The sequence below is a fragment of the Hydra vulgaris genome, chromosome 07, assembly GCF_038396675.1.
Source record: "Hydra vulgaris chromosome 07, alternate assembly HydraT2T_AEP".
NCBI lineage: Eukaryota > Metazoa > Cnidaria > Hydrozoa > Anthoathecata > Hydridae > Hydra > Hydra vulgaris.
Window position 1 is genome coordinate 21,375,001 of NC_088926.1, and position 12,473 is coordinate 21,387,473.

The window sequence follows — 12,473 nt, forward strand, 5'->3', positions numbered from 1 at the left end:
CTCAGTGTCTTAGTCAGGTAGAACTGAATGACTTAGTGATTTAGGAGTTTCTAACAAAGCAGCAAAACTATTAGCCTTTTGATTGAAGGAAAAAAAATCTTCTTGACAGATTTGTAAAAATTTCCTACTTTAAAACATTTGCTAAATTTTTTTCAGAAGATCATTTATTTGGTTTGTTTAATGATTTTTCAGGTCTTCTATTATAGTTAGGTATTTTTGTATGAAATTAAACAGAGTAGAGATCGTTTATCATTAGCTCAAAGCGGAGTCCTAAATATATTCTTTTGAACAATGAATTTTTTTTTGTTCTGAATAAATCTGGTTATTTACAAGAGGCTAACAATGACATTATAATGATTTTTAACATGATTATATATCCAGAACGGAACTGGATTATTTGTATAGATACAAAAATGGTAAACTTTCTTTTTAATCAGGAAAAAGGTTTTACTAAATCTCCATGTTATCTATGCATGTGGAATAGTCGAGCAAGAATGCAGCACTGGATACAAAAACTATGACCAGTTCACAACACTCCCACAGTGGGTATGAAAAATATTGCAAATAGTTCTATTGTTAGCAAAAATAATGTAGTTTTACCATTACCTGTTTTAAACTTGGTTTCACAAAAAAATTTGTTAAAGCGCAGAAAACTGATAATGTTTGTTTTCAGTATTTAGTTAAAACACTGCCTAGTTTGTCATTAGACAAAAATAAAAAACTAGAGTTTTTGATTAGCCACAAATTTGCTACCTTATAAATAATAAAGAACTTGTTAACTCAACGGATAGCAAGGAAAAAACCGCGTGGTTGTTGTATGTAGGTGTTGTAAAAAATTTTCTTGGAAATAAAAAAGCTGAAAACTATGCAGATATAATTGATTGAATGTTAAATGCATTTTCTGATCTTGGATGTAAAATGAGCATAAAACCTTATTACATAAGTAGTATAAAACAAATCTTCAACATTTTCTTCAAAATATTTGAGAGGCGAATGAAGACAATTTAAAATCATTACCAAGGACGCTGGAACAAACAAATAGTGGCAGACTCTGTTAAAATATCAATTAAGACGTCTCAAAAAAAGTTTATCAAAGAAAGATCAACAAACAAATTATCTTCTCGAATAAATATTCTATATTAAACAAGATAGTCTGAAATATTATTCAAAATTTTTTATTATTTTTTTATAAATCAACAAAAGGTTTAATGGTATTATATAAAAAAAGTTTAGGTTTATTCTTTACATTAAATTACTAAATATAATTGATGGAAAAAATTTTGCGATTACTTTTAAGTTATTGTTTTAGGATAAAACTTATTTACGTCTTTTTATCCAAAAAATATAATTGATGGAAATAATAGTTGTAAAATTATACAGAAATTTTTCAAAGTCTCAGAGGCACGTTATAAGACTTTCAGGGTAAAGAAACGAACAATCAATTAAAACAGGGAGTTTTTTTTTTACAAAAAAAAAAAGCTATATATTGAACTTTTATGAAAATAATTTTAAATTACTAAATAAAACTTTAAGTACAATATTTATTATAAACAAATGCGCTTGTTTTGAATATACAAATAGTACTATTTTTGATTGTTTTAGAATAAATCAACAAAAGGTTTAATGGTATTATATAAAAAAAGTTTAGGTTTATTCTTTACATTAAATTACTAAAAATAATTTTAAATATTTGTATTTCTCAATACTCAGGGTAAGGGTATAGGGTTTAGTTCATCATTGTTATCATCATCATCATCATCACCATCATCATCATCATCATCATCATCATCATCATCATCATCATCATCATCATCATCATCATCATCATCATCATCATCATCATCATCATCATCATCATCATCATCATCATCATCATCATCACCATCATCATCATCATCATCATCATCATCATCATCATCATCATCATCATCATCATCATCATCATCATCATCATCATATCATCATCATCATCATCACTATCATGACCTTCATCGTTATTAGTAAATGGTTCTCTGTTCGTTATTGCAACAAGGTCATCGGCTCACAGGATTTTAGAATGTTGCCGTGCCGCTAGATATTTTTTCTTCAGTATATCTAATTAGAAAGATATAAACTTTTTAAATACAATATTTTAAAAAAAAGTTTTAAGCCTATCTGTGAATATAAGGAGGCGTTTTAAAAAATGCATTGCATTACCGTGTAAATAGAAAAAGGAGGGTTTATGCATGGCGATCATAAACATGACATTCGGGTTTTTTTTATTCATTTTCTTTAAATCAAGCAATAAACTAAATAAATCCATATTTGAAAACTTTGACCTTTTTTATATCATTGTATTTAAGTTTCTGACATTTTTTATATCATTTTATTTAAGTTTATGACATTTTTTATATCATCGTATTTAAGTTTATGAGTTCAAGAAAACTTAATTTAATATTTAACAAATTACTTGATGTAATAGTTAACAAATCTCGTTTATGGGTTTAAAAACAAAAAAGTTTAATAAAATTTTTTCATATACGTTTTTAAGAAAATTTTGTTTGCTGGATGTAATATTTACTAAATAGAATGTTTAAAAAATATAAACTTTGCTTTTGAAACGAAGAAGATTTTTTGGAAATTTAGTTTTAACTGTAAGGTGTTGCATTACCGAATCTGTACAGGTTGCATTACCGAACTTACTAATTTTTGCTTATAAAAGAATTTGAAAGGTCTATTTTGCAATAACTTTTAAGTTATTGTTTTAGGATAAAACTTATTTACGTCTTTTTATCCAAAAAATATAATTGATGGAAATAATAGTAGTAAAATTATACAGAAATTTTTTAAAGTCTCAGAGGCACGTTATAAGACTTTCAGGGTAAAGAAACGAACAATCAATTAGAACAGGGAGTTTTTTTTTAGAAAAAAAAATAATTTTAAATTACTAAATAAAACTTTAAGTACAATATTTATTATAAACAAATGCGCTTATTTTGAATATACAAATAGTACTATTTTTGATTGTTTTAGAATAAAAGCTTTACAATAATTCTTTGACATCTTTTTTAAAATCTAAGTAATAAGCTATTTAAGTATTTTAAAGCTAATTTTGATTTTAAGAAAAAAATACAGACATCAAATTGTTGTTTTAAACAACATTCCCAGCAAACATTTTACATCGGAATTTTAATAGGCCTTTATAGGCATTTTGAAAGTTTCTCACTGTTTTTCCACCCTAGTAAAGCTCATTGATTACATAGTGGACCATTAGTGGAAGCCGGCAATTTAGCTAACTAACAACTATCTTTTATATTACATGTTGAAGAGTAAATGTTGAAGTAATAGGCTAGCCTATTTTAAGAGATGCTTTAATTAATCGAGGAGCAAAACTCCAATTAACCGTTCAAAATACTCACATAGGTCCACTGCAAATCCACCATAAAATATTTGCTGGGTTATTATAATCAAAACTGGATTTCATTTTAACAGATTTTCATTAAAACACAGTATTATATATATTCATAATTTTTAAAAGTATTTCAGAGGCATCAATTGAGTTCATAGCTTTAACCATTGAGACTGATATTACCCTATTTAGTAAAGTTGTTTGTTTTGATCACTGTATATTTTTTTTTTAATAAAAAATCATTATCTAAACCAATTTATTAAAAATCATGGATTAAAATTATTAAGTACGTATCTTATTTAAGCTAATTGATCAAAAGTTTGAGCATCATAATTTTTTCAAAATTTGCGTTTTACCTCCTGTAAAGATGTAACTGAAAGTGACCCTTAGAAAGCTTTGAAGTTTAAGATCACAAAATTGGAATGTATTGGCCAATGACAGAAGGGAATGGGCACTAGACTTGATGAGTTTGTTAAGACTTACAAAGAAACAAGCTCACCACTACATGGAAGAGGAAAGTTAACTAAATCTGCGATCAATTCTATGCAGAATTTCTCCGGCCTAGCCATAAGAAACAACGTCGGCAATTTGTATGCTATGAAAAAGGCTGTTTGGGTGGTTTTTTTTCATTGTAAAAATTATGGCGACAAGGAATGTTGACACCATATGTGCCTTAGAGACACTGAAACTTGATGCAAAAATCATTTAGACAAAGTTCATGGTGTGAATACTTATGTAGAGCAAGTAAATCTTTCTGTTGCAGTCTTCAATATTTTAAAACCAACTTTTAATGATTTATCTTTAGATGATTTACTAAAAAAATGTCTTTACGGTAAGACCCAAAATGCCAACGGGTTACTTTGGGTTACTTTGACAAAGATGATGAAGAAAAAAACTCAAAATATATTCTTGAAGGGTTTTGAAACGTTTTTTTTAATTTTTTATTATGGTTATATTTTTGTTGTTTTATATATTTGTTGTTTCCACAAAATCTCGTCAATGTCTCGAATAAAAATTTTTTAAACATGATAACTTTGGAATCGTTTAAGCTTTTGATCGAATTTTTTTCGGATTTTTTGCATAATTAAAATGGATCCAGATGATAGCTAGAGGATATTTAAAATAGCATAAGGAAAGTGCTTTTTTATGAGACTAAAGTTCGCCAATTGTCCACCATATTTTCTGTGTTTGTTTCAAATGTTGTAACTATTTAAATACTGTAAACAATAAATAATTCTTCTTTCATCCGGATTAATATACCTCAATGAGTATATACATCAATTTTCAACTTAATATAATAAATATTTTGGTTGCTAGCTTGTCACAAATATTGCTAGTTTTTTCATTCATTTTTTAAATAATTGGGTAATCAAGAAATTTTTTTTTTAACTTGATTTTTGTAAATTTTTTATAAAAGCACATTTTTGGTGAAATAATTAAATTTAAAACTTTTTGCTATCAAAAGTTAGTCTTTTCTGCGGAGGACCGCCTTAAACTAAAGAAAAAATTTAAAACTTATTTAAAATCTATACTTTAAAACATTAAGTTTTAGCATGTAAAATAAGAGTTGTTTATTTGCAGTTTTTACAAATAAATAATTTTATTCGGAATTGAATAGTGTCATTTGGAAAAAGTGCCTCAAAAGTGTATTTGTGTTAAAGAAAGTATAAGAATTAACTGTATTTTTATTCATTATTTAATTTAAAGATGGATTTATTGGAATGGAATCAATTTTTGGGTAACCCAGTATAATCTTGACCTCCACGACCCAGTATAATTAGGGTGAAGTTGTATACTAGAAATAAGATTATTTATTTAATGCCATCCATTCATAACGGCAATCTCACCAAGCCTTTATAATCTAAAGAATAGTCATACTTTTATAGATAGAGGAAGAAAAAGCAAGATATCAAACGTTTTGAAAAACTATATCATTTTTATAGGAAACTTTTACAACATCAAAAGCTTATATCTAACTTTTCTAAAGCGCCTATTAATTCTATATAACTTTCTGGAAACCAATGGTTTAATTGACTTTCCACAAATTCTAGTTAATGCTGGGTCTGGTAATATTCAATCATGTCCTATTTGTGATTGTCCAGAGTATTATCATCAAGGCAAAAAGAAGTTAAATGTCGGCGAGTAAAGCAAGCATGGGGTGAGTCGCAACGAAGTATATCAACTCCTTCATTGATACAAGGTTAAAAAAAAATCTAAAACATGTTTCTAACTGTATAAATGATATACAAACTTTTAATAACATTATTGATGATCCAATTGTTTGAGTATCTACTTCTGCAGATTGTATATGTTGAGAAACTTGCTCTACAGTAGCAAACACAACTTAAGCAAGGCGAAGCTCAAAATTTAATTGAAATGATTATAACTTGTTAAGTAAATCATCTGCTTTAGCTCTGTTAGGATCATTTGGTTCGGAAATTTCTAGAAGCTCTTGAACAATTACTTTAAAATTTGTAAGAATTGAGCCGTATGATTTGGTCCTTGCGGTAAAACAATTTGGACAACGAGCACTTAGATTGATTAGCTTGTCATTCTCGCCAAGTATATTGCATTGCAGATTTTAAAGCTAAATAAATTAAATTATAACAATAAAACAACTGGCGTAACTCCTTTCCCTCGTTCATACATTTAAGATGTTTACAAGCGTCTTGATAAACAAGGTTGAGCCGATGTGCGTAACAATGTATAAAAATTACTCCAATTACATCATCTTTAAATAGTTTGGCTGCACCACTTAGATGTTCTTAAATTTAAGCAGCACCATCGTATTTTTACAACCACTAAATTTTTATGTCTATTCCACATTTTATTATAGCATCACATATTCCATAAAAAAAACGACTTATTGACGATAGCATCAACTGCATTGAAACCAAGATAATCTTTTCTGAAGAAAATCACAAAGTGACATTTGCTTAATACCAGAAATGTGTTAAGTTTCATTGAATATTAAAAAAAAAATAATTTCGATTTATTAGCTCTAAGTACATTTCTTAACACAAAGTTTGGCATTAGCTCTATCCTCTTGTTAACAATATCATGAGGCTTGTACTTACAGTTTGACAGCCAGCTTTAAGGTGCATAATCTTCAGTCTTCATTAAAAATAACTAATCAAGTTTGCCTTCGATTTCATCATTTTGTTAAAAAGCTAAGCCTTGTTGAGTAACACACTTTAAATCGTCAAAAAGTTTTGTTTCTCCCGTTTTGAAAAGGATACGAAATTTGTTTTGACATCAACAATTCAAATATAGCAAAATAGTTTTTTTTGAATGACATAGATTAATCCAATAATAATCTACCATCCATTTTTCATTAAAAAATCTAAATTTTTTCTCATATATTTTTTAATTGCTTCAATATCTGCAGAACTTAGTTTTGTTTTTTTTGTATACAGGAAGGAACAAGCAAGAAAAGATTTTTCGCCATCATTTCATTTTTGATTAATTCTTCAATTGATACATTTGTATTTGAAAAAGAATTTTTATGTTCAAAGAAAGAAATCCCAGTCTCCGTCGTTTTTTATGAGCGAGTCCGTTATGATTCTTTGCAGTTATAAGGAAATACTAGTCGCAAGATTAGGGATAACTTGAAAATGTGCTTATGAATATAAGAAAAAATGTTATACAAAATACTAAACAACAGTTGCTACTTTGAAGCTTGTAAAACGTGATTCGTTTTGCAAGCTTCTTGGAAGCTATTATTTCAAATAAAAACATTAATTGACCTCTTGCGAGTTGAATTCATTATTTAAAACTAAATAAAATATTTTAAAACAATAGTTTTTCAGTTTTAATTGCTCCCTAGCAGCTTGTAAAACGTGATTTGAAGCTAACATTCGAAGCTAAAGCTAAAGATATTATTTGAAATACAAAACTTTAAATACATTATTGCCCTTTAGCGGCTTGAAGACAAAATTTAAAACAAAATAAAACATTGTGAAATAGTTTTACAGACTTAAAAAGTAGAGCAAAATAACAGAATAGCAGAATATTAGAAGCCCAACACTTTTAAAAGTAAGAAAGCTGAAACCCCCTCTGTTCTACCATCCTTTCTTTTGAAAATTTTTTATTGGTTTTTAAAGGTGATACAGTAAAGTGGTGTTTCCGCTTAGCACCTCTGTACTATCTGTATCACCTTTCTTTTGGTTAATTATTCTTCTCCTTTATTCCAAGACTTCACTCATTTAGATCTAGTTTCTTATCAAACTTGCCTAGCCCTTTCTCTTTACCTCTTTGCCAATATTGTTGTTATTTTGATTTTAATACTCGTCACACTAAATAGCTTGGTTCTAACATTACTGACACTGCTGGTACTAGAGCCCTCAACTTGCATTTCTCAATCTCTTACTTGGATAGTTAACTTTAAGACTCGCTTTCCAGAAAACCCTGATTACTTACCTTTAATTCTTGATTTGTGTCTTGTCTCTGACTCTATTTGTGTTTAATTTCTTCTTTTCCTTCTTTAAGTGGTTCCAGCCTTCTATAAATCGCAATATAAATTTTCCATCTCGTACTCCTTTTTCAGTCTCATCCTATCATCGCACTACTTACTACTACGCTAAAGCTGACTAGAATTCTCTTCACAATTTTTTTCATGGCAGTCCTTAAGCTGATGTCTTTTCTTACTCCACTAATAAACGCACTTCCAAAAAATTCTCCTGGATCCAGGCAGGAATAGAAGCTTTTTTTGTTGATTCCATGTCAAGTCTCATTCTACTCCATGGTTTTCACCAACTTTTGCAGCTGGTATAACTAATCGTAATCTTTTTTTGAATTTTTATAAAGTACTCTTTTGTAAAGAAATGCCTATTTATGTCTAAAGATGCTGTCTAAAGCTTAGCTCCATTATTCTCAGTTCACTAAGTCTTGTATCTTTTCTCAAAAGTTAGGCTCAGGAGACTTTTGGAAAATCGTCAACAGCATCTTTAACAAAGATAGATCTAACATTTCTTCTCTCATTCATGGTTCTAATCTTATTAACACTCCCAAAGATAAGGCTGAACTATTTTCTAAGAATCATTTTTCTAATTTAACTTTTGAATCTTATGGCCAAACCCTTGGTTCCATTCCAGTTAGACAGGTAAACGCATTGTTAGACATTCAAATCACTCCCGCTTTAGTTGCTAAAGTCATGACTCAATTAAGCTCTTCTAAAGCTTGTGGTTCAGACAGAGTTATTATTTATGTGAGACATTACTGTATCGAAAATTTTTTCTTCATATATTTCTTCAATATTTTCTAAACAATAAATAAGTATTCGTCTAAATCTTATTTTATTGACTGCTGGAAGATGGCAACTGTTCTTTTAATTTTAAAAACTCTAGTGAGCATTCTGACCTATCCAACTATTGTCCGAATAATCTTTTACCTGTTTTCAGCAAGTGATTTTAGCATTAAGTATTTAATCAAAAAGTTTCTAAGATCCCATCTTCAGTTAAATAATTTGCTGTCTGGTATTTAATGCGGTTCTCAATCCTCTCATTTTACAGCTGATTTGTTATCAGCTGTGACTAAAAATTTTATCGTACATTAAATGGAGGCGGAGAGGCTAGACTATTGCTTTTGATGTATCTAAAGCTTTTGATAAAGTTAGCCATGCTGTTCTTTTTCATAAATTTGCTTTTATAGTGCATCTGAGAAAGTTTTAGATATTACCCTCTTTACTTCATTAAAGTCATACTCGAAAGCCAACACTCCTCTTCATTTCCAAATAATTACCTGAGGTACCTAAAGGTTCTTTTATGTTTCTTATTTATATAAATTCTTCCTATTTACATAAAACCTTCCTGGTAACCTTACATCTAAAGTAGATCATTTAGCTGATGACTCAAATTTATATTCCTGATTCGACAAAGATTATTCTTTTTCAGATTGGTTAGAAAAAACAGCTAATTTTGAATCTCACTTTTGTAACAAATTATGGCTTGCAGCGGCTTGTGAGTTTCTGACTCAAAAAAAAAATTTACTGCAAACAACTATTGCAGAACTGTTAAAATATATATTGATTTTAACATTTTTTTAACATTTATATTAATGAATTTCACTAAGCCCTCTTCTTTACATCTAGATCTTTAAATCCTTTCTCTCATTGAGTCTTCTTTTCTACCTATACAAGGGTTATCGTTCACTACTGACCTCTTGTGGAAACCATATATACAATTGATTTCTAAGCTAGAATCTGCTAAGATTGCTTCTCTTTAATGTGTTTACAATTATCTTATTCCTGATTTGATTTTCTTCCTCTACAAATCTCTTATCTGCCTTTTGTATGGAATACTGCAGCTCTTTCTTTTCTAGACAATTTTTCTACATTTATCTTGCGTTTTTGTCTTAAAACGCATGATAAATGTAGATAAACTGTCTAGAATTCCGACAAATGTAGTTCGGCTTGCTTTATCGACTAAGTTGGAGCTTTATTTCTAATGTTTTAAGGTTGCATTTCTTTCACTTTTTTACATACACAATCATGGCCGCTGCTCAAAGAAATTATCATCTCTAGTTGCATTAAGTCAAAACGCATTTTTGCTTGAATCATCATTCAGCAAAATCTCATTTTTACTTTATCTGTCCCTGTATGCTCTAAAACTAGTCTAGTTTTTTTTGTTGAGCTTCACTACTTTGTAACATTCTTCCATCTTCATGTTTTTGATACATACAACTTAAAACTTAATAAGTCTTCTGTCAACCATTTTCTTGCTTTTTAACTCTAGTTTTTATTTTTTAATTTCTCCTAACTTAATTGTAGTTAATTGCAGCCTTGTTTGGAGTGAATCAAAATAAAAAAGCCTTCTTGCAAGTCTCATATACAGAAGTTGTTTATAATGTACAATCCTTTAAGCGGCAGCAAAGATGCTAAAAGACATTAAACTAAAAACTAATTAATTACTTATTACAGTTAATTAGCTTAATGAAAAGTCAAACTGCTTTTTTATATTCAGATCAAAAAAGTGTTATCTGAGAACTTGTCCACAAGTAGACAGTTGTCTGAAGGTTTCTAGTACCGGAAATAAATCAGCCACGCTTTGAGGAAGATTCTATAACAATTTATGTGGTCTGAGCAACTCAGAATTAATGCCGAGTTAATAGCTATTAAGAGTCGCAGTACTTTAGTTATTAGAGAATGTAAAAAGAAATGTGAAAAATTATATTCGGTTTTAAAGTTTTACTTTAACTTGCATTAAAGCAATATCTCCTTAATTATATTTATAGCATATATTTACCGTTTTATCAAGTTATATACTCTTCTATTTATTAAATGGTGTTGAAATTTATTACAATAGTATGTAATAGTATAGTAAATTTAGTACAATAGTATGTAATAATATAGTAAGTTTAGTACAATAGTATGTAATCGAAAAGTAAATTTAGTACAATGGTCTTAGTTGTCGAAGTGGTAACCTTGCTGCGCTTTCAAAGTAAAAGGCGGGGGATCAAATCCTTTTGCTTGCGCGTTTAATTTTTTCTATTATCTTTTTTAATATTACAAAATAAAATATTTTTAAAGTTCTGTTGATATTATATACTTAACATATAAAGATATTATTTACTATATAAAATTAATACTTATGTTATTAATAGGCTTATGTAATTAGTTAAGTCTGCGCACTTAACACACACTCAAGAGACAAATTTCTATTTTAAAGGAAAAAAGATTTTACATTCAAACTTTTATTTTCTTTAAACTTAATTAACGGTTCAATGGTCCTAATAATCTGAGAATGATCTGAAAATTAATAAAAACTTAAAAAATGAAAATTAAAAGCTTAAGACTTTACAAAGAAAAAAATTAAAAAGACTGTTCTCTTTTTTACAGGATACATTTTGCAATAAAAAGTTATTAAATAAAGCAAAGGCTTAGAAAATTTTTTATTTTCTACCACTTACTAAAAGTTTTGAAAATAAAACGTTTGCAATAAAAATTAGTATAGAAACGGTCGTGTTGGAATAGACTGACCATGACTTGTACTATTCAAGAAGTGGTCAGACCAATATTTCTTATACTTTCAACTTTATTTCCAATGCTTTTGAAACGTTGTATGCCAATTGAACTTAATCAACACACTTTAAGCCGATATTCTAAACTTTATGTTTAAGGGTACTAATATACGATCTGGTATTTAAATTGGTTGTAAACTATGTTAGTGTATTTTACAAATAGAGTGTTCAATGTTCTTAAAGAACAGAGCAATAACAATTTAGTAAAAAACACTTTTCTAACTTTAGATAAGTTAGATAAAAAAAAAGTTAAAAAAGTTAGATAAGTGTTTTGTACTAATTTATATAACATATATATATATATATATATATATATATATATATATATATATATATATATATATATATATATATATATATATATATATATATGCATATATATATATATATATATATATATGAATGTAATTGAATACATATATATGTATATATATATATAAGTGTTTTGTACTAATTTATATAAATAATATATATATATATATATATATATATATATATATATATATATATATATATATATATATATATATATATATATATATATATGAATGTATATGTGTATATATATATATATATATATATATATATATATATATATATATATTTATTTATATATATATATATATATATATATATATATATATATATATATATATATATGTATATATATATATATATATATATGTATATATATATATAAATATACATATATATATATGGATATATATATATATATATATATATACATATATATATATATATATATATATATATATATATATATATATATATATATATATATATATATATATGTATGTATATAGTTTTATTGTTTCATTTTGCTTTTTGGATTTTAGAAAGCAAAATCTAGAACCAGTTGATGTTGTTAACAATGAAAATTTAAATCTTTCAAATGAAAACCAGTATTTAAATATTTCGTTTGAAGAAAATGAACAAAAAAAATCAACTCAATCTGAAGTAACGCAACTGATTCCATTAAAAAACAATTTTGTTCTAAGAGCTAAGAAAAGATTAGTTACTTCGAGTTTTCTTCAACCTCTCATGTAAG

At 27.4% G+C, this 12,473-nt stretch overlaps 1 protein-coding gene across 8 annotated transcripts in view; it reads left to right on the forward strand.

Annotated features, from left to right (window-relative positions):
• Window positions 1-12,473, forward strand: part of LOC136082342 (uncharacterized) — a 129,724-nt gene that overhangs the window by 86,314 nt on the left and 30,937 nt on the right. For 7 of the 8 annotated variants that reach the window (XR_010639616.1, XM_065801344.1, XM_065801342.1 and 4 more), the window contains one exon: window positions 12,262-12,468. The exons of the other annotated variant lie outside the window; for it this stretch is intronic. Coding sequence is in view for 6 of the 7 variants with exons in the window: in XM_065801344.1 (XP_065657416.1) it covers window positions 12,262-12,468 (207 nt within the window). In the remaining variant the exon portion in view is untranslated. The remainder of the gene's footprint in view (window positions 1-12,261; window positions 12,469-12,473) is intronic. 8 annotated transcript variants of the gene reach the window in all.